General features: G+C 39.9%; 1 protein-coding gene across 1 annotated transcript in view; it reads left to right on the forward strand.

The window, feature by feature from the left end:
* The first annotated feature begins 2,991 nt into the window (after positions 1-2,991).
* Positions 2,992-23,745, forward strand: part of ZDHHC2 (zDHHC palmitoyltransferase 2) — a 33,350-nt gene continuing 12,596 nt past the window's right edge. Inside the window, exons 1-6 of the mRNA XM_038179052.2 lie at positions 2,992-3,286; positions 12,795-12,821; positions 15,851-15,945; positions 19,166-19,286; positions 20,230-20,299; positions 21,491-21,523. Of these exons, the coding sequence (XP_038034980.1) occupies positions 3,094-3,286; positions 12,795-12,821; positions 15,851-15,945; positions 19,166-19,286; positions 20,230-20,299; positions 21,491-21,523 (539 nt within the window). The 5' untranslated portion in view covers positions 2,992-3,093. The remainder of the gene's footprint in view (positions 3,287-12,794; positions 12,822-15,850; positions 15,946-19,165; positions 19,287-20,229; positions 20,300-21,490; positions 21,524-23,745) is intronic.

Genomic DNA, 23,745 nt, shown 5'->3' on the forward strand with positions numbered 1-23,745 from the left:
GCGTTAGGTCAGAGGTTGGACTCGATGATCTTGAGGTCTCTTCCAACCTAGAAATTCTGTGGTTCTGTGATTCTGCGGTCCTTAGGGGACCATTCCAACTCGGGATAATCTATGATTCTATACCCGCCTTTGGTTTCAGTGAGAATTCAGGCCCTGAAAACAACCAAAGTTTCTTCTAGATGGTGTTTTTTCTGAATAGGATAACTTCATTTCCCTTTTGAAGACTTACAAGGATGTAGTAACAAAAGCAGATGCAGAAAACAGCACCTGAGGCACAGGCTACTTTTCAGCCTGCGCCGGACTATAGGTATTGTTATAAATGACTGAGTCCCAAATAGGGTTACAGTCAAAGTTTACAATTTATTAAAGGAATAGAGGTAAGCAAACAGCGCTGGGTGCACCGCGAGTCTCTGCTCCACCAAGACGCACACCAGTTACATCAGGCGGCTTGTTTTTATGCTCCTAGGCTAATACATATTCATCACCACTTTTGGAAAAGGCAGGGTTCTTATCATTAGTTTCCCGGCACCTGAACCATCCCACGTATCAGCATACGTATCAGTCTCCGGCAGTCCCTCTGGGGGTCGCTCGTACTGAAGGCTCCTAGTTTTCCTCCCAGGCTTCGTCCTTCGGTTGTTCTTCAGCTCCTCCCCCCCCCCCCCCCTTATTTAGTGGTCTCTGGGCCACATGTCAGAAAGTTGTGTCTCATGCAATAGTCAGCAGTGAGCTCAAAAAACTCCCCCCTATTCTCTCATCTCCCAGACCCGAGTCTCAAGGTTTACCCTTCAAACCGTCTATTGACACGAACTGCTAGACCATTCTTTTGCAACATACAAGAACTATATACACTAACCACTCTGTTTCTCTTGGACTTGTGGTTATTTATACATGAGGATGTAAGACAGAAAGTCACATTTCATGATGAGGCCCTAGCATTGCTCCATATTGACACGAATCAGATGAACATATTTCACAGGATGATATTATCATTTCAGACAAATATAATCTACGTAGCGTGAAGTGTTCCGGCATGCTTACACCCTGCCAAGGGCCCAAAAATGGGACCTTCATTTTAAGACTGCATGGAAAAGAAAACAAAAACAACAACAACACAGAAGGAACTTTTCCTTCACCTAAATTTTATTATTATTTTGCAACTCCTGCAGGTGTCCACAAGAAATTTTGCCCCACCCTCTCCCCCCAAAAAACAAACAAACAAACAAATACATTGTGGCACAGAGGCATAATTTGTTCAAATTAAAAAGTAATGATTTCTTAGGACATTTCACCCAATACGTAATATTTAGGAATATACCTTCATTTCTTTTAGCTTTTGCCAGTAAAGCATGGGGTATGCCTTCAAGCAGTGGTAACTTTGCTCCTCATTCTTTTAAGATCTGTTTTGAATAACCATGGATATTTTCATTGAACAGATTCAAGTCAATTCCTTTAAACGTTCTAGTAAAATTTTGGCCTCAGCAATGACTTACCTATTCAATTACAGTAAAATCAGTTAAGTGAAATAAAATGGTTTTATTGTCTATGTCATGTTGGTTTTGGTCCCTTTCATCTTACTTTATGAAATACAGTATGTAAGAATACCAAATCTAGTTTTTCTGTACCTTTCGCTATCTCTGCATTTTCAATGTAATTTGTTCCCTCCCTTTTCATGTTTTAGATTTCCCCATTGCAATTTATATCAATGTATATCAAACTCTAGGAGTTATTTTAAGCAAATTCCATACCATAACTCCGTGACACAGAACACTTTCATAAATTATTATATTCCCGTCTTTCCATGGCATGATATTTTGTTCTTTTATAATATCTGTACAGGGACGAGTTGGTTTCACTGAGCCATTCACAGTGATACACAAGTCTTTCTCTTGAATTGGTAAAGATAACTTCCTGCCTTGACATATTTTATAGTTGTATGGTTCCCTCTCACTATGTAATTCTGCATTGCTCAGTCACCCAGTCTACCAAGGGTAACTCAAATTCCTCAGCCTCATCGCGTAACAATGAGGAGGACGCAGTTTTGCATTATAAAAATACCACAGCTATATGGCCAATAAAGTTTAATAACAACTCCTTTTCATATTATGGAGCCTGGCAGCATACCTATGCTGTTTTTGTCATATATTATCTTTTTTTTTTTTTTTTTTTTTTTTTTTTTTTTTTTTTTTTTTCTGTCTCACAGCCTTGTTTCTAATCTAATCAATGGCAGCACTGTTGTGATCACTTTGCTGCAGGCATGGTCTCCTATGTGGGACATCATACGAACCTTTTTTCCAAATCTGAACACATTTTTATTCAGCCACCTCTTTTCCACCTACTGCATTGCCAGTGCTCTGGGAGATTCCAGCAAACTGCAGAAATGTGTCGCGCCATTCTCGGCATTTCTAATTCTGGCATGGATAATTCAGCCACGACTTGGGCGCGCATACCGTAAGGCAACGTGGATTTACTAGGACATTTCACGAGTGTTTGATTACCATGCCGGTAACGTAGAGCATCTTTGGGAAGGAGTGAGTCAGCAGGCCGCAGGCCATCATCCCCTGCCAACCAGGACGCTCAGGTCCCCGACAGCCTCCTGCTTGCTGTGACCCAGCAGCCTGCCACACTCACAGTTCGTTGTTTAATTGTGTGTGATGTTGTAAGGGTCGCTACAAAACATTGTACTCCAGGCAGCACTTTTTTTCTTTTTTTTTTTTTTTTTTTTTTTTTGCGAGTGTTTTTAAACCATTTTCAAGGGAGGTTCAATATCACCATCCTTGGGTGGAAAATAAAATTAAAAAAAAAAAAAAAAAAAAGTGGAGGGACCAGGAGAAAACCAGAAGACTTCTCCCTAGCCTCACAGGACCCACATATTTGTGCCCCAGCCTTGTGCCTGAAGCAGCAGGGGCCCGGCCAGGCTCTGCCTCGTGGAGGGGGCCGGGCAGAGCCGCCCCCTAGTGCCGGCCCGCGGTGGGAGGAGCGCAGACGGAAGGGAGGAGAAGGAAGGAGAGAAGGGAGGAGAAGGAAGGAGAAGGAGGGACCCCGGCGGGGCGGGGATGCGCGGCCGGGACGCGGGGCGCGGAGTGCGCGGCCGGGATGCGGTGCGGGAAGATGGCGGCGGCGCCGCCACCAGTGGCAGCAGCGGGGGCAGCGGCGGCGGCCGGGGCGGCGAGCGGCTGGGGCGGCGTGCGGCGGCGCTGCCAGCGGCTGCTCTACTGGGTGCCCGTGCTCTTCATCTCCAGTATCCTGTGCTGGTCCTACTACGCCTATGTCACCCAGCTCTGCCTGCGTGAGTGCCGCCGGGGAGGGCAGCCCGTGGCTTGCGCCGCGAAGGGGGTCGGGGAAGCGTCGTCCACCGAGGTGGAAGCGTGGTGGGGTGAGGTGGAGCCCCCCGAGTTGGGAGCAGAAGGACCGTGGGGCAGGGCAGCTCCCTGGGGTGGGTTTTGGGGTGCTCAAAGGACGCCCGCTGCCCCTGCTTCTGGCCCTGGGCAGCAGGCGGGTGGGCACGCAGCTGGCGAGAGCTGGGTGTTTGGTTCAGCGCGGGGGGCAAGCCAGAAGGGTTAATGAAATGGCAAGCCAGCCGCGCTCCCTTGAATCGATTCCAGTTTCTGTGGGTGTTTACCTTGCAGGAAGCAATCTTTAAATTTTAGATGCGTCACGATGTTTAGATGTTTCGTGGTGTTTGTTTAGATCCCGGTGTTCCGTGATCGATGTTATGACGCTGGGAACACAAACTGTCCGCCGCATCTCCCTTACCCCTTTGCTCTAGAGGGGAATCACAGTGAGCATTGAGTAGCTGCCAGGCATCTGTTCAGGGATCGTGGTGGTGGTGATGGTGGGGAAATACCCTCATCAAGCTCACTCACTGCATTTAAATGCCCGTATAACTTTGCCAGACTTCGGCTGTTCATGTAAAAAATCTCAGCAGTCTGGTAACTAATTTTGGGTTATATTTTTTTAACAGAAGAATGTGACAGGAAGGTTTTTGTTGTACAGATGCCTGGCTGAGCTGTTGAGGCATTAAGCCAGACATGATTCCCTGGCTTAGCACCTCTGTTTTGCAGGGAGCTATGAAGACTTGGTGTGTTGTAGTTGAGATTGATTGATATATATATTTATTTATTTTTCACTAACAGCATTCAGATGTGTTACTTTTAAGTGCTGCTCATCAGCTAGAAAGTGGGATTTGAGTGCTGTGTCCTGGTGAGAGGAGGAGCGAAGTGTCTCCCTGCAGAGCATTGTATGGGATGCTGTGGGGAGAAGTGGCTGAGGAGAGCTGTAGGCTGACACAGGGAGGGCAAGGATGCTGCAGGAATGAGTGACCCTATAGTTAATGTCTGTCCTAATGTACACAGCCCCCTGATATGTACACAACAAAGGAGGCTTGATGTGGGCAGTGCTATTTGAGTGATCTACTGCATGCTTTTTTCTATGTAATTCTACCAAACAGAGGAAAAAAAAGAGTTGTAGTGTACCTGAAAGCATTTCGTAAGGCCTCTTAGGGAAATAGCAGGATTGAAACTTCCTGTGAACTATTGCACTGTAAGTCCTTGAGAACCCCTCAGAGCAAAAGGCCTGCAATAGGAAGGAAGGGAGAGGGACTCTTGGGACTCTGCTAAAACTGCCGGTGCTGAAGCCCTGTCTGTGAACAAAGGTGGCTTTTAAAAAATTCTTGTCATTTCCCTCTACCCACATTCCTCCTGGCTTACCAGCTTATGAATTCAGCGTAACATTTGCCCACGACTTGCCTTAATTCCATCTTTTATCTATATCTGGATGTTTTTCCTCATTTTTGGCGTATTAAGATAAAACAAACTTATGTCTCGTCTTACTAATGAATATTTAGTGTAAACAACAGAAGGAACAGCCAACAGCTCTGGAAACGAAAGCCAGCAGCAGGAAAAGACTGTAAGCGTTTCAGTGCTTTGAAGCCAGCCTGTCTGCTCGGCTCATCTTTTATTCCTGCGGCGCTGCCTGCTCTGGGGATGTGTGTAACTGCTGATTTTGTTGCGACTGGCTGTCAGGGATGCTGATGACAAGACAATGTACAGCAAACAATGTTAACCGTTGTGTGGTAGGATTTAGCAAGCATTGTTGCACAGTTCTGATGTAAATGGTTTCTTTGAGCTTTTAGTAATGAGAGTTTCAAATGTAGTGTGCTGGGTGTTCTTGCAGTTTTGACTGAGTGGTGTAGGAGGGAGTTTACATTGGAAAAAGAAAGAAGGTCCCTGAGGTGTTCCCCTTTCATCCCTAAAACTTATCAGTTATGGTATTGAGCAATGTTCTAGAAATCGGGAGAAATGATTCAGGGTTTAGAAACAATAACAAAGGCAGGGGGAGAGAAAAGGAACCACTACTTTTACCTGTGGTATTGCTATGCTTAGAGTTCTGCCTCTTTTGTTAGGGGATTCAGCTAAGTGCTCGCAGGTCTTTAACCTTTAAGATAAAGGAGAAAGGCATTCAAGGCCTTTCAGTCAATGGTCATCCTCTTCCTGCTGCTTATAGAGTACTAGAATTAAATGAGATGAGTCAAATTTTAAAAACTGCAAAGCTGGAAATGTTGTAAAATGTATTTGTTTTCAAAGAATCTCTAATATGGGAACAGCACTTTTATGGTATATGAGAAATGTTATTTTTTACAAACCTAAAGGACAACACTGCTGCTTGCTATGTCTTGGATGTCACTTTGGGAGCAGGATGTAAAGTCATCTCTGAAGGGCTAGACTAAACACTAATGCACACAGAAGGAAGCATGCATTGGACTGGAAACTTTTTTTTTTTTTTTTTACAGCAATGTCTAATTTTTCCTAGATAGTGTGGATAGACTTGTTTCTAGGATCTGCAGTGTGAAAACAGAACATTTTTTTAATTCTCTGATATAAAAATATTTTGCGGCATGTCACAGTGCTTCTGGGCTTGCAAGCATCCTACTCTTTGACATTGTAATTGTTCCTTATTGCTAGAAGTGGAGTGATTCATAGGACTGATTGAAAACTCTCCCAGAAAGGAAAAGGCTGCATACAGTAGAGGGTAGATTTTAATTCAGGATTTCTCAAACATATAATCTCTGATAAATTGTAGCCTTTGGTTAAATCAGATGAAGTTTTGTATGAGATACCACAACTCTTGTCAAATTCCTTTGTATCTCTAAGGTCAATAATACTTGAAAATAACATATATTCTTCCATAAAAATAATGTAGAGGCTTTGGCATGACCCCAGATTGTCACATCTGGAGATAAAGTGAAATCAAAATGATGTTCAGTTAAAAGATATCTGCTAGGTGGAAGAGTGTAATTTGGGTTAGTAGAACTATAAGGGGCTTTGAATAATTATCCACTCCATTACCCACTGCTTTTGGGTAAGGCAGAACCAGTAGATATTTGTGCTGTTTCTGACAGCTATTTGTCAGAAATGTTCTTGACAATCCTGGACATTGAGACTTATTTATTTTTCCTACCAGTTCATGATTTGAAGCTATTTATAAGAAGGAAAACCTGAACATTTGACAGTGCTGGGACAGATGGTGACAATTTTAACTGTGCTGATGAAATGGTTGTCCAATAAAGTACAAATTGGTTTCATATGTACAGTTTTAATCCATTTTTACTTGTCACTGATTTTAATTTGAAGGATAATACTCTTGTTCAGGGAATCATGTCGTAAAATACAACTTGAATTTGTAACTTTAAAGAAGGAGGATAGATCTGCTGTGGAACCTGGAAATGAGCAATGAGCATTTTTTGAACTACTTAAGTGAAGAGAGAGGGAGGAAATGTTCCCACCTGGTGAGTGGTCTGGCTGATCTGAGAAAGTGCGAGTGGCTTCAGCACAGTTGAAGGGGGGGGCAACGAGACATTCACCATCCAGTCAGGAGAGCTTCTAAACCACATTCTTGTATTTTGTATGAATGTGTAACTGTGAGCTGCCCACCACTACCTTCAGTGCAGAGCAGAGCAATGTGATGTGACACCCAGCTGCTAAAGATGTTAATGGGCGTGAAAGAGTTTTGCTTGGAGGACCAGATTGGTTAGCGCTGAACGGAGGGTTTTGATTCAATACAGTGACAGTGGAATAGAATTATAGTGGGATAAAAAGCTGCTTAATTCATCACAATTTAGAGGCAGAATTAATGTGTGCCCTGGAGGCATGGCACAGCGTGATCAGGGATCAGAGCATGTTGAGATAGAAGCTGATAGACCCTGCGCGTGGCAAAGGAAAAAAGTGGGGGCCCAAGATTTGGTCATCTGGGTTTGAGCTCTTTGCTCCATATGTTCTCTAAATGGATCAAAGGATTTCTGGTACTTACTGCTCATGTCTTGTAATCAACTGCAGCTTACGTTTCACTACAGAAATACACATATGTTGTAACACTGCTGCCTGTACGTTGGCTGCTAAGATAGCAATGGATTTTGGTCAAAGCATAATTGTATATGTATTTATGCCAGGTTTTGCAGATGCCACATTTTTTCTCTTTTGATCTCTGGTTGCTTTTAGGAAAGCGTAAAACCTCACAGCTGAAGTAAAATTGGCTTCTGATTTTTAGCCAGCAGGAATTCCTGTGCATTTCCCAAATCTCATTTGATTTCTTTCTCAGAATTTCAAAGAAAGCTCCACTTCTGAAATTGAGTTAGCACTGCTTGATATATAGCAGCTTGTATAGACGTGTTCATCAGGGTCTGCTCTTTCTTTGCTGAAAAGGGTCTGGTCATACAAATTTAGGAGTAGTTTAAAGACAGTCCCTGTGACATGGGAAGTGAATAAGAACTTCATAAAGATGAAAGATTAGATCAGTTTTGGGGCATACTCAGTTTGCAAGCAATGGTTTTGTTGTGACCCTACCTGAAAGGATGTCAGATGGCAGCTTGCTGTTAGTAGGGGAGCACTGATGTAGTTCAATGGGCACAGTACTAGGGGTTCAAATGAATTTACTGATACATTCATAAATACTGTCAAATCCAAATGTGTGCATTATTGAGGACTATGCCAACCTTATATCTCCCAGGAATTGTTTGTTGCTTTTGTTCTTAAATGAAGCAGTGTCCCAAGTCTCCTCCTTGTCATTCTGAATCAATGCAATTCACTGCTCTGCCCGGCAAAGTGGCAGTTTGTATTATAGCACTGATTTTTTTTATTATTATTATTTGTAAAGGACTATTGCATATAAGGATGGAATACTTGTCACAACAGTAAAACACTTTTATGTGTGCAGAGAGTTAAACTGCATCTATAGATCAGTGTTTTACAGCTTCAAATGCATTATAAAGATGAAATACATACTTAGTTTTGTGAATCGGATCCAGGATATTAAATTATATACAAGTTTGAGAGAAACAACTATTTATAGATGTGGCTGCAGAGTCTCAGAATTAGATCTATCTGATATTGCCATCCCCAAGTTTTAAATATTTTAAAGATGTACATCGAGTGTGGAAACAAGATTTTGTATATTCGCTTCCATTAAAGCTTTTAAAGATTCATTGCTTTCTCCAGTCTTTCATTATTATTATTATTAATCCATTACATTAACTGCTCAGGAACTTTGATTTTGGGTTTAGAACTCAAGCAAGATTTAACGTTAGAAAATTGATGCATTTTTTTGTTATTTTTTACATGAATTTTATCCTCTGAGATCACTTTGGAGTTCTGTGCTAGTAATGTGTCTTGCTGTGTCTCAGGCTATCTGGAGACAGATGCCTACTTAATTTTTCCATGGGTAAGTGAGAATAAAGATTTCTAGAGAAAATGAACCCTAGTTCAAGAAATGGGAAGTCCACTTCTAAGTAAGTGGACTTACTTAGTTAGTTCTAAGTTAGTGGACTTACTTACTTAAGTAAGGTCTGATCCAGCACGAATTGACTTCGCAGAGTCAAAGCATGTGTGGGTTAACATTTTACACACGAGTTGTTTTGCGGCAATGATTTGTTGCTGCACAGACAGCTCAGAGGGGCTGTGGACTCTCCCTCCTTGAGGATCTTCAGAAGCCCTCTGGACGTGGTTGTGGTCCTGGCAGCTAGCTCTGGGTGGCCCTGCTGGAGCAGGGGTTGGAGCATATAGGGTCCAGCGGGCCCTGCCAGCCTCAGTTGTGCTCTGGTTTTGTGATACAGGAGTTGTGGCAATCAATCTTTTGAGATACTTCGGCGCCTCTTTGGCTGTCAAGGTTCATTCCTAATGCTCAAATGCCTTTCTCCCAGCGATGAGGACTACCAGCTGGCACAGGGTGAATTCCCCAGGCTTTTACAGTGTCCTCTCCATCATGAATTTTTACTCTGCTGGTAAATTATTTTTTTTTTTTTCACCCTGTTTTGTGTAGCATAACTTTCTGTCCTCCGTATAATGTGTTTTTTTTGCAAGCACAGACAATATATTCAGTGGTGTAGCCTAATGAGTGTGCTGCACTGTGGCTGATGGCCCAGGAAACTGGCATCTATATTGGCCAAAGTCCCACCTGTGTCCCAGCCTGTTCCGTGATGCTGATGAGCACCGTCTGTAAGCCATGTAATGAAACAGAGAGGCTCTAATTACGTGATAGTCTGCTGGTGCTGAACCGTAAATGGCATCCTGGCAGTGCAGCAGCGGAAGGCGAATTCTTAACGAAGCGTGCCCCCACGGCAGCTCAGATGAGCAGAGCTCTGACTTGGTGCTGGCTACTCGAAGGCAGGTCATGTTTTGACAATTATCTCTGGCTCTGAAAATATGGAAGCTGCCATGCCATTGCTATTGCAAAGGCTCTTTGCCTGTTTCCTCCAAACCTGTGAAAATTGCTTCACAGTTGCTCCTGGTGTGTCCTTAGTGCTTATTTTGAGTTATTGTAGATGTAAGTGCTTTCTACGCTTATTATTTCTATGCTATTTGACTACCAGTGCGCAAATGTGCAGCATTTAAGCTGATATTTATTAATGACAATGAGCGGTCTGACCTACTTTTTTGTGCATTACCAGCAGTTAACACAACCCCTAGGAAAAGAGAGGAGAAAACCGCCAGAAAGTGGTATAAATGATTCACAAAAGACTATATAATCAGACTATATAATCAAGTACTATTGAATAATATTGCAAAGGCAGATCACTGTATCTACTGGAAAATAGGGAAATAATATTTTTAATAAATAGATTGAGGGTGCTGTTCGGAAGGTGAAAACTTATCTGTTCAAATTACAAATTAGTCAGATTTTTCTTGCTAAAAAATTATTTTCCACGCACTTATGCAGTGTGATTTTTAGAACTGTAAGCGTCTTGTAGTTACCTAGGAAAGACTTTGTATCGTGGTCATTCAGCAAATAAACTAAGTTTACTTTTCACAGGAAATTTAAAGGAAAGATTGATTTCTAAGGGCTATTTTTTCCTATTGTTTAAATCTGTCTCATTTAGGGGGAAGGAAGAACGTATTTCCTCCAGTCACCTTTCAATTCCTTTCCCCCACCTTTATACTTCCTTCAGGGAGCCTTTGTCAAAGGCGATTTAAAAAAGCCTGAACAGGAGGAGTAATACTTCACCCTGTGAAAAGCTGCAGGTTATTGGACAGCTGGCATATTCCTCCATGGCACAGTCAGAGGGGATGTTTGCTGAACAGTGCTGTCAGGCTCTGTGTAAACACCCATTGAAGTACGTCTGGAGAAAAAGAGCGGTAAGGTTGGAGATGGGGGCCTCTCAGATGTGGTGCTTCTACCTCAGCCTTGCGTGATGGTGGCGACTCAGGAGTGCGTGAAATAACTCTCTTGCCGATTGGTAAGAGATTAAAATGACACGAATAACCATAAAATTGTTTCTCAGTCATCTTTGGGCACCTAATGTTTTAGCCTTCAGGATCTGCATCTGCTGCCTGTCAAGAATACTTGGCTTCCAAGCTAGTTACTGCAAAGCTGGAAATCTTGTCTCCCGAGCAGGTGCAGGCTCTGAAGAGTGTGTTTCCTCCAGGAGGTGCACAGAAATCTTGAGAAGCTGTAGGCCTGCAGTGGAAAAACAGATTATTAAATTTGGATTTATCGGTTGTGTCGGGCCTTTACTTGCAGACATGTAGAAACGTTTCTGTTGTGAGCAGACAGACCATCAGCATTCACAGTCTCTTCTGCCCTTAATCAATAACTGCAGTTGGTCCCTGTCAGATGTGCTACTTAAGAGAAGATGATGTATGGAGGAAGAGAATGTGCTTGTCTGATGTGGATTCAGTGACTGGAAAATAAGTCTCAAAAACATTAATATGTTTTATCCAAAGTTAATGGGGAGAAAGGTGATGACAAGTGCTCTCACAGCAAAGGTCTAAGCCCTTGTTAGAAGTACCACCAATCATTGTGAAAGGTCAGATAAGTAAACTCATTTGAAATTAGTGCTCCTGCACTGTATGCATTGCTAAGGCTTTTTAATTAGCAGAGTGGTTATTTGGAGACGACTAGCAGAATTTTTACTGCGCAGGGATTCTGCATACCTTCCTGGTCATACCAAGTGGAGGAATAAATTCAGGATTTCTGAACTGGCTGTTCTGCCCTAATTTGAGAGCCCCAGCACTCTTAAATTAATGCATCAACTCTAAAGATGTCTTTGGGTTATTCCTGGTGGGTGGCTGCTTACAATTTCACAGTTTTTGTGCATGCTGATACTGCAGCATCTCTACTCCTCAAAGTCACGTGTGTGTATATTTATTTCCTCAGCTTCTTTCTAGCTCTTGTCTAGGTTGATATCTAGCTTGTCAAACTGTGCTGTTAATTAGCTAAACCTGAAAATTGAGGATGGAATAGTTTTCTTTATAATATGAAACTTCTGTGGTGTCTTTCTGATTTCTCAAAAAACTCTTTAAACATGATTTACTGTTTTCCCTCGGGTTGTGTAGATGCTCATTTTAGTCAATCTATAGTCAAATACCAATTTGAATAGACCTGTTTTATAATTTAAGAATTACAGAATAATTTATGTTTGAGGGGACCATAGCCCATCTATTCCAAACCAAAGCGGGGTAGGTGTGAGATCAGGCCAGGCTGTTTGCAGTGTTACCCAGTTTCCAAAGCTGGAGACTATACAGCCTTTCTAGGCAACTTGCTCCGCTGGTGGACTCTTCTCATGGTGGAAAAGCCCTTCCTTGTATCAAATGTAATCCTCCTTTCAATTTGTGGCCAATATTCCTTGTCCTCCCACCAAGCACCATTATGAAGAGCCCAGCTCCACCTCCTTGATGCCTCCCTGTAGGTCCTGGTAGGCTGCTGTTGGGTCCCCACAAGACTTTGCCTTCCCCAGGCTAAACAAGTCCTGATCATGCAGCCTCTGCTCAGAGGATGGGTGGTCCAGTCCCTAGCAGTTCGGTGGCTCTCCCCTGGACTTGCAGCTTTGTTGTACTGGAGCAGCCAGGGGCAGCATTCTGGTTGTGGTCTACTTTTATCTATTTTTATGCCTTGGAGATCCAAGATATCACTGGCAAAACAGTTCTGGGTTCTGACACCTCCACCTCAAGAGCAGACCATGTATAAACAATAAAACTTGAAGATCCACGGTTAAATAAGTGTTCTTCAGAGGTGGTTTCCTTGGGCTAAACTTTGGCAACTTCAGATGAAAGAAAGCTCTGTGGAACTGAGCCTGGGAATGGGGGCTGGAAGCGTTTATAAGCAATTGGCATTGATTTTAATTATTTACCTATTCCAGTGATGAATGTACGCAGCTGCACTATAAAAGCTTGATAGTGTATAGTCTTTAGCTCGTATCATTTGATGAATATTCTTCCCTATTTGGTTGAAAAACAAAAGCTTAAAATACTCAGTTACATCATTTGCTATTTAAAAATAATTTTTACTCTTTCTTTCTTGTTTTTCAGTAACAATGACAAATATTGGAGAAAAAGGTAAGATTTTTATTTGCTGTTTATAAGTGGAATTCGTATGCCAGGGTAGTACAGTAGTTTATGAATAGAATTGAGATTCAGATCTGTTGCATTTTAAATGAATGCATTTGGTGTGCTCCTCAGCTCCTTCTATTATTGTCTTGGTCCTGAACATTGCTTTCACCATTCAAAATAGAGATGAGAAAAATAAGGACTTTTTACTCTCCTTTACTGACTTTCTGAAGTATCAACTGCAATAATCCTTATATTCTGTTTTGATTTTTCATTTTTATTCATAACAAGGACAGCTCATGTAAAACCAAGGCTTTTGAAAATGATCAGGGTGGTTGTACAGGGTGCAGCATACTTAAATGAGAGATGATTTTTTTTTCTTCAGCTTCACTTTAGCCGATGTCTTTGAAGACGCAGAATCCTTCAGATATATAACCTTCCCAGAAAGTAATAAAACTGCCTGATTAGCTATCACTACCCAAAGGCACTAACATATTGAGATTGCTTTTCCAGATGATATTTTAAAGCTACAGCACAACTTGGAACTGTAGAGTGAGGCTGTGAATCTCATAGAGAAGGGGACTTGTGTCATCCCAGCAGTTTTTAAGTCATTTGAGACTCTCTCACTTAGTAAAAGATTTTGATAATTAAGAAATATTTGCTTGAAAAACACGTTTCTGTTCAGTGATCTTCCCCATGCAGCCAGCACAGGAAACATGCTTCTTCCTGCTCTGTCGTGGAAAAACAAAGTTCAGTGTGTTGGTAGGCATTGCTCACAAAGCAAATCAGAAAAAGGCATTGATGACCATTACATTTCCTCTTTAGCTGCTCAAAACCTCGGTGAGCCTGTCAGAAGAAATTTACCCTGTACTTCTATACCCTGTACTCGCTCTACTTCTACCCAAGGTGTTGTCAGGGATGACAACTGGGCAGATGTGGTTCACCCCCCAGTTGTCCCCTATTAGTGGGTGTTGTAACCTTCCAGGCGACTCTAGCTATTTTTAAGTGGGTTGCCTTCATACGAGGGCTACGCTATTTTTATTTTATTTTATTTTTAAGGAAATGTGTAAAATAGAAGGATTTACGTGGCAGCACCTGGGTAAGGAAACTGAGTGAGGCATCACAGTGTAAGGAAACTGGTGGCTGGGTGACCTGGGAGATGTGACAGGTCAGGGCCTTGGCCACGCTGGAGGACTGAGGTGCAAGAACAAATGAAAGGAACTCGGGTATTGTGCACACCTTAAAGGGGATAATCTCTTTAGGCTGTTTTTTTTTTTTCTTCCTATATATGGAAAATGATTTTTTTTACTGACCACAGTTACTCTTCTTCTCTCAGTAATAAAATACAGATTGGTAAATACATGGTGTACCAAAATGATATAATGCCCTGCCTTGCCCTCATTTTATGCCATGAATATGCTGGTTTTTTAAAAAAATAGTGATTTTCTTTGAGTAGATCAGTTTTTCTTGGAATTGATTAAAAGATAGATGAAAAAATGCTCCACTAAAAATGTGGACTGTGCCTGCCAGAAGCTTTTGCAATAGCAAGGTAGTGTAATCCAGGATATTGTGGTTGATGTGGAGTCCAGGTCTATCATTTACTTGCACTGATATTTTTTTCAGTTTATGGATGTAACACATGGCATCATGAGATTTTGCTAGCTTTGTTTCATATCCTTTATAACTGTCGAGTGAACAAGAATAAATATTTACTGTGTTGTGCTTTTTTTTTTTTTTTTTTTTTTTTTTTGAATAAACAAACTTCAGTACCAGAAACATCTATTCAGAGTTATTCTGGAGGCAAAATTACAAAAGCCAAGAACATTCTGGGCTACTGTTCCTGCAGTTCTGCACACTATCCCAAGTGGTATGGAGAATTCTCTAGCACTGAATAGCTTTATGTATACATGTATAAAAACCACAGGCTAACCATATGGGGACAGTATTTCAGACTGTGCATGTTTCCCTTTGTGATGTTTCTGTGTTTGTTTGTTTTTTTTTGACAATCTTATGAGTTTACAGGAGCTGCATAAAGAATATTTGACAGGTGTAGCATCCAGACCAACTCTGAGGTTTTTTTAATCTGAATTCATCTGCACAACAGGGAAATAATATTTTGTGCTGCTGTGGTCCTACATGGCCTTTATTTGCCAGTTCTGTGCCCAAGGAAGAATAACGTAAAGAAATACTCCTCCTTGTGAACTAGGGCAATTAAATCAGGGGACACAGGTTTTGGATTTAGTATGCACTGTAGTGAATTGTTAGCATCACTGATGGCTTCCTGCAGTAATGTACAGAATAACTGGTATGTACAGCAGGTACAGCGAGAGCTTCTAAGCAGAAATGCCTAGCAATACATGGCAGGTCTTTGAAAAAGTTTGTGTTACATTCTGCGTTCTCTTAAAAAAAAAAAAAAAAAAAAGCATATAAATGTTGACAGGCATCTATTAAAATACATGAATATATTGCTGGCTGTGAAAAATATAAAGCAATGAACACTTGAGTTTAAAGAACCTGGAGGGATGCAAGGCTGTTTCTAAAAACCTGCATCTTAAATACCTAGCAAAACAAATTGACTGGTTATGGTTATTATTCGGGTATCATATGTACACAAAGTCTCTTCTCACTCTGGTTGTTTAGGTATTGTAACACCTTATTGTTCAGTAACTATAATTCCTTTTTTTTCTCTCCATAGCTAACAGTCTTTCTGCATGGTTTATGAAACTGGAATGCAGAGAAGGTTCTGTTAAATAGGTTTTAACAAATACAAAAAGGGAGACTGCTTGCTTGAAAATAAGCAAATAACAGTTCCCCTCAAACTTTCACAGTATGTGTAGCCTGGCTACTCATGGCTTCCCCCATGCAGTCTGTATTGTCTCATGTAAAGTTGCAGTGCAGTATTTCTGTTGCAGAGCTTTTGCAGAGCCTCTGTATTTACATCTGTTAGAGTAAATACCTGTGGCATGTACTGTATCTGTCTGTAAGCACTATACTATCACTGGTCTGTTGGTATTAATTCTGTTCCTTTTTGATTTTAGTTGTGTGCCTGGTTGCTTACCACATATTTTTCATGCTGTTCGTCTGGTCATATTGGAAAACAATCTTTACGCTACCAATGAATCCTTCAAAAGAAGTAAGATAAACTTAACTTTCGTTTCTGAAATAGCCTAGTCAAATGCCTGCTTTTGTAGTGTTTGAGTAACTTAGGCTCTGCTCTCATGTAGTTTTACACTGTGAAGAAAGATACAGCTAGTAGTTGCAGCTTCTTATTAGGAAGAAGTCAGATTGCAAACAGCATAATTGACAAATCAAAAAAAAAAAAATAAAGCTACACCTTACCTAAATTTCCAAGATACTTAAATTAAAAAAATAGACAATATTTATGATGTTAAAAAGAAAAACTAAAAAAGCTTCAGTTGAACAAATGTGTGTTATTTGAACTAGCAGATTAAATCTTTGCATGGAAGTATATTTTTATATGGGGAAAAATATTTCCACAAGTTTTACACATATTTGGAGTTGTCTGTCAGCATCTGTCAGTTGTCCTCTAAATTCAAGCTTCTTCCACATCTGTTTTGGTGTGCAGGAACTTGGTTGTGGTATGAGTGCACAGTCAGGTAAGCTGATGCTGGGGAGAGTGTAGAAAAGCTGCATGGAATAGATGTCAAAGGTAGATATATACCCCAGATCCAAGTCCAGCTAGTATAGAAGTGTTAAATGAAAAGGATCTGGTTGTCTATGAGAACATTATCATACAAACTGCATTCAACATCACATAGCCTCTAGGCGATTGCTTTTAGTTCTTTGTGGTTGATTTTATTATTACTTTTTGTTTTAATTTTATATTCTTTTCTAACATTAAAACAATATAAAGGATAATAAAACTTCATAATCTTAATAACATTTTTCCCTATGCAACTCCATACAACCAAAACAAGCTTTTGGCATCTTCCAACCTGTCTGTATACAGACACCCCAACTTCCTCAGGAGGTGCTATGTAACAAAAACTCTCAGGCCAGGAGGAAGCATCCTATGGCTGCTTTGGAGTTTTGAAATGCCCACAAAGCCAAAGTACTTATTTTGGCATGGACTCCTAGCTTCATCTCCTATAATTACCATGCCAACACGATATGAATAGCTTGTGGTTTCTACTGTCTGTTTTGCGGAGGTTCTTCTCTGGGTAATTTTCATTCACTAAAAAGATATGTAATTGTGAAGACAAGTAGATAATTCAAAGTAATTGGCATCTTCCTTGAATTTCACACTGCAGTCTTTCCTCTCTGCCCCAAGCTGTAGCAGGGAAATAAATTAAGAACTTACTTCATTTAGTAATTACATAGCAAAATATGTGCATATATATATGGTGACTGTAGTGATAATTAGAAGGCTTTTCAAATCACTGGGCTGATGTCATTAAAAGACTACCAAAACATTTTGACAAGTCTTCAGTAATTATGCTGACATTCTAAAACCACCATACGATGCTACCAAAGCACTTCAAAAATCATATTAAAAGTAGCGAAGCAAGGTAATAGAAAGCGATGTGTGGTGTTTCCATGTTCTTTGAATTTACACAATGTTGCTGACAGTAAGTGACACCTTTTGTTGTTCTATGTCTTTTTGCTAATCTGCTAGAGCATAATTTTTTAAATTAATTAGGATGTTTTGTGATGTTAAGTTACTGTTTGATTTCCAGCTTATGGGATAAAGTCTGTAAATATAAATGGATGTACTTTCAACTTACCTGCCAACTGTAGGAAGTATTAATTAGCAGACTAAAAAGCAGATAAAGCTTTTGCATTTTGTTCTCATGAATACTGCAGCTTGTGCAAACCACACAGCATGTATGATGCTAACTAAGCTTATTTCAATTTTTTACACATATTAAAAGCATTAAAATACTCTGGCTTGGAATTTATAATATTTTTAGCTTAGCACTTTTATTCTGAAATTCCATGTGTTGTAGCCATCCCTCCCATACTAGAAATAGTTGTCTTGAGAAACACTTCAAACACAGATGACACCACACTACCTTAACTACTGAAGGTCAGTGCCTGTGTGTACCAGCTACATGCAGGCATTGCATGAAGGTGGGAGAGAAGTTGATTTCCCAGGCAGGAGGGTTTTGCAGCCTTCAGGCTACTTTGAGAACTTGTACAAAACGATGGAGGAATAGCTTTATGTGCTTTCAAAAAGGAAGTGTTAAAATGTTATTCTGAACCAAGTTTCTAAAGTGAGAAATTCTGTGCCACCCAACATAAATCAATTCAGGTGTTAGCAACAGGAGTGTGTTCTTGCTAGGAAAAAATAAAAGCAGCTCTTTAATTTCTGAGAAGCTCGGGGTTAGACTGTGAACCTCTAGCTTATACTGCAAGACTGTGAAACCATCAGGAAAGTGGAGTGATGCCTCTGACATCTCTATGGGGGTGAGAATGGGTTCCTACCTATCTGTTTCTGACTGCCTTTGTAGCTTTACATGCATCACCTTTGTTTAGGAAAAAAGTTCATATAATTCCTATCTCTTAAACCTTTCTGTAGACATAAACACTAGTGATACCAAGGACTTTTGCACCTTCCCATTTCTAGAAGTGACAGTGAACGGTGTTGGTTATGTTGCTGTGCTGCAGAGGAATTTCAAAAGTGCAAGAAATTTGGAGAACTTAATACGTACCATGTATCTCTTTTCAGTAAAACCCTCTGAGATGTTACAGAAGCAACGGTTGCCATTGCCACTTCAGACAGGGACAGAAGTTGCTTGGTGCAGGAGATGATGAGGTTGTTATTCTGTCATGTAGACCACGCAGCTCTTCCTTGCTCCCAGCTGGTCTGGTGTAAAACCACATCCAAATGCATCCATGAAGAGAACAGTGACTCTCCAGTGGCAAAGGATAAAAGGGAAAATGCCAAACACTAGAACAGAAATTCAGCTATCTTTTCTGCTACTGCTAGTAGCATATTCTATTTTGGTTAAATACAGGCATCCCTAGTTCATAGTCACAAGCTAATAGGTGGTATTGCAGTACATTAACTACTTTTCAAGGGGTTGGTAATTAAATTTGGTCATGACAACTCTTGATCCTCCCTTTGAGGAGTGTCTCTTAATACTTCTGGAAACATTCAGCATTCCATCTACACCAACTCAGAAGGAATTTTAATACTGTGTTGCTTCAATAGTAGTCAAAAATGCTACAAACTGAATTAGTGCTCTTAGGAACAGTGAGTTATTTGCTGTAATACCTCATATATGCTGCTAATCCATCTTTATAAAATGAATGTTTCTCTTTACATCTCTACAGGTACTTATTTAACTTGCAATTTGCTAACTTATCTTTGGTTTTAAAAATTATTCCAGTTTCATCTATCATACTCAGACAAGGAATCTCTAGAGAGGGAGCCTAGAGGTGAATCCCAGCAAGAAGTCTTACGACGGGCAGCCAAGGATCTTCCTATCTATACGAGGACAATGTCTGGAGGTAAATAGGTGTTCAGGAGACCATGGAAGGCAGGTGTCTTGATGTACTTGGCTGCCTAAGCTAATTCAAAGTCTTTCAAGGATTTTAGGGAAGAATCTCTTTTCATAGCTAACAAATCAGCAGTGCAAACCAGGAACTTAACTTACTGAATACATGTAACTTTATGCAGTTACACATATTCAATGAAAACACTGTTGGAGAGTAAATTGCTCTGTACAATTTCTGATTTTTACAGTGGATGGACAGTGCGTTGCTAAATGTTTGCAAACTGAAGGTAAACAATAGCGTGTAATACTAACAAACTGCAGGAGAAAATGTAGTTTTATTTGCATAGACTTAATTTCTTAGTGTATAATTGAAAACTAGTATTAATAAATTATTATCTGAATGTGGTATATAGCTAGAGAGATCACAGAAAGAAATGGTTACTATTTTACTTGCTGCTTGTTCATAGCAAGGACAAAAGTTCTTCCAGACTGAGAATTAGTCTTAACCTAATAATGCTGTAAGTTTGTAAACGTTTGTTAGCTAAGCAAATGCAAAAGCTAATCTCATACAGTAAATTAGAGCTGTTAGAATAATAGCTTAAAAGGCTTTTTTTGTTGGTTAGTATTGAAAGGATTTCTGGCCTGGTTCTAGGAAGGGCTTGGTGGGGTGGGTTGGGGTGGTTGGTTTGTAGCACTGATTTGGCTTTGGAGGAAAAAGCCCTGATCATGAGCATGATTAGAAGATTGGAAAAAGGAGCATTCTGGGTTTGTTCTTCTAGATTCAGCACTGCAGTGCATAAAGAATGCTTCAGTGTTTGCAAGTACTTCGATCTCACTGCAACACTTTCCTGGGAGCTCTGCTGAGCTGAGCTTCTAGTGCACATTTCTGGTCAGATTTCAGGTATCAAAATGTGTATCTGTATGTTGAGATCTAATCTTGCAACTTTTTTCTTTAGCAATTAGATACTGTGACAGATGCCATCTTGTAAAACCAGATCGTTGCCATCACTGTTCTGTGTGTGACAAGTAAGAAAATATTTTAAATGAGTAGTTTTTCTGAATACATACATTTTTTTCTTGATGCAGAGAAGCTTTTTTTTCTTAGACTTTTTTTTCAGATTTAGTTTTTATTTATTTCTTACTGAGGAAGTCTGTAACATACTCTAATTCATTTAATGAATTTCTTGATGCCAAATTGGATTACATGGTCTTATACACTATTTAATTATGAAAATTATAAATATTAATAAAGAACTTTCCTGAAGAATGTAACCAAAAGTAGCTGATAAACAAAAATTTGCTTCTTTTGTTAGAATCTGAATAAAGATCCCTACCCATCTCAATCTAATCATGATGTCACTTACATCTTATCCGAGGTAATAAACTTAATATCCTATTTTTCATTGGATAACTTGCAGGATATTTCTGTTTAAAGAAGGAAACAACCAAGCAGCCCCCATTTCTAACTGAAGCACTAACATAAAGTTTTTGTTTGTGTAACATGAAAGGAAGCTCACCTCCATATTCCCCCAAATGTCTGTGTCCTTCTCTGCTCTTGATTTAGATGTTTAAATTCAAGAGAAGGGGCTTCCTCAGACTGATTTATCCTTAGCTTGTTCCCAATACTCTTCAGCTGCTTACATATCAGATCTTGCTACTCTACTATGAGGCAGAGCAGACACAGCATTTTGTGCAGCAAAGCAGGAGAGGCACTGGAAGAGTAGATGGTGGTTGCAATGTAACATAGGAACAGTCTTATGTTTAAGCATAGCAGAAAAAAAGGGTACCCTGTGTTATCCTATGAAATATAAGTGAAATTTGCAGAATGACATTAATGTTTTTCAGAATATATAACTTTGTTTTCAAAATTCAGTTCCTTCAATTACATCTATTTTCTTGTAAGTTTTTTTTAATGGAGAGTGATTAATTGCAATATTTTGGATTTTTCATACCTGGTAAGTTCCTAAAATGTTTGTGCTTAAAGCTGACATTGTAGATAGTATTTTCTGACATCACTAAGCCCTTGGGCACCTGTAGGTAAACTCTATTATGTTAATTTTTATAGTCTTTGCTTAATAGACCAGGTAACCAATAGTATGTATGGGTAATTCTTAATCTCTACTTGAGTAGATTAAATCTGACACAACTTTGTTTCTGACTTTTTTTTTTTCCTTTTGTCTTTTGTGATGCTTGGAAATCTGTTGGTTTTTTTAAAAGATGCATTCTGAAAATGGATCATCATTGCCCTTGGTGAGTGAACTATTTTTTTCTTGTATTGCTTTGATTTGGTAAAACAAACTCTTGAGGGATCATAGGTGATGTTTCACTGTTCCTGAAGTTAGATGCTTACATGAAGTGACTGGTCTCGCAGAACAATTGGAATTGCTTACTTTATATCCTCTTTCCTTAGGTGTGAGATGTGAGGGGAAGTTTTGATGCTGTTTTTCGTAGAACTGCGATTTAGCTATTTCTATAATTGGGGTGAGGTAGATTTCTGATCAGTAAGAACAATTCCTTTAAGAATTGCATTTTTTCTTGATGGTCCTTGAATATTGTAGCTTCTCTGGAGTGAATGATGAAGTATTACCCTAGGTTGAAAACCAAGGGGAAGCGCTGTGCCTTGTTCCCCCCTGGGAGGTAGAGCTCCTAGGACAGCTTGCATGGATTTGCTGGGAACATCTTGTTAGCTCTTCAGTTTCACATGTTGTTTTCTTTCTTTTTCTCCTCTTTCCCTTCCACCCTTCCTCCTTTCGCTGCGTATTGGCCTGTGCAGTGTATTTGTCTTTCTGCCTGTCTCAGCAGTCCTTGGAAGCAGCATGCAGGCAGGATATGGAATTGATTTTATTTTGGTTTGGCAGATATCTCACAGAAATCATTAAAGACAAATGTTTAGTAAGGTACAAGTTAGGAAGACTGGATAGTAGATGGCTCTTCACCATGTGAAAGCAGACAGAAAAGAAGCATCTCCTGTGTTGGATAAACTGAATGGAGGATAATTCTAAGCTGTTCTGACCACCTTAAATCTAATTCCTGGGCAAAAGGGACTTCCCCCTGTCCTGGGGGAAGAAGGGATGGATGCTTCTTTCTGTCTGTCTTAGACTTGAGTAAACACTCTGGCATAATTCAGAATGATTTAATAATCGCTTTTTATTTTGCAGATGCATGTTAGATAAAACAGAAAAATATTTACCAATATAATATTCAGTTACTTCCTACATGTTTGGTTTGTTTGTTTGTTTGTTTTTCTGCAGGGACACTTGGTGATGCTTGGTGTTAGTATTTCTAAAAATGCAAAACAAACAGATAAAATCCTTGAATGGTGAACATTTTTTTAAAATTATTTTTTAACTGTAAGAAAAAGGCTGTTTTCTGTACCCTGACAAAAATCAGTGAAAAGTCTTGGTTTTGTTATTAGGTATTATATATGCTTCTCATAAGCCTTATGGCCTGTTTGGCATTTTTTGAGGTTTTCATGTATTATCCTAAGGCAGAATATGTACTTCAGATAAATTTCTATTTCAGAATAAAAATCCATTGCAGCAAATAACAAATCATAAGCTGAGCAAATCATAATTGTGTAAAGGGGCAGTGATGTGGTATTTCCCTAGAGCACAGACTTTCAGAAAAACAAACTCCATTTTCCTTTCCACAGTATTGGCTTACTTTACCTGCTGGCAGACTATTTGTATCCAAACACAGTAGACATACCCAGTCTGAGGGAGAATTTACACTGCTCATTAGTTTTAACCTAATAAGCAATGGGTACAGAAAGAAAAAGTAGAATTGGAGAATATGTTGTAATACTTCTTGATGGAGGATTGTTCCTTTGTATTCCAAGTAACAGAAACACACTAGGAAAAGAAGTATTGCCTTGTTTTAGTTTTCCTAAGTTGATCAGGTATATGCACTGTTCCTTACTCAGCCTGAAAACATTAACTTTGTGGAAATGGCAGGAGATGTTTGGCATGCTGCGTAGATGAAATTGCAAATTGAGGATAACAACACACTTAGACTGTAAACTCTTAAGGAGAAGAAAAAAAAAAAAGGTCATGTGTGTCCAGACATGCAGTTAGATGCACGTAAACAATTGTTATTTCTTCTTTGCTGATTCTGTGGCTTTCTCGCGTCTCTGATGAGAGAGTCACAGAGCAGACTTCCAGCTTCTCTCCTGCTAGTGTGGGTTTGATTCTGAGCAAACATTATAGTTTCCTTTAAAGTCCTGTCTTTAAGGGTTCTTTGGGAGATCTTTCAAGAACTCTACTTTTTTAATGGTGTTTGTTTGTTTCATCAAATCACTGTAATGAGTGGGTTGTGGCCTTCCTCAAAACATAAATCCTGCTTTGTTTTTTTCTGTTGAGATTTTCTGGTGGGAGAAGGTTTGGTGAGCAGAAGGGGGAAAGAACCTGTGACGCTTAGGGAGAGCAGCAAGAATAGTCTTTTTGGAGGAGGATTTCTGGAGAGGGAATGGGTAA

Source organism: Anas platyrhynchos, chromosome 4, assembly GCF_047663525.1.
Source record: "Anas platyrhynchos isolate ZD024472 breed Pekin duck chromosome 4, IASCAAS_PekinDuck_T2T, whole genome shotgun sequence".
NCBI classification, from domain to species: Eukaryota; Metazoa; Chordata; class Aves; order Anseriformes; family Anatidae; genus Anas; species Anas platyrhynchos.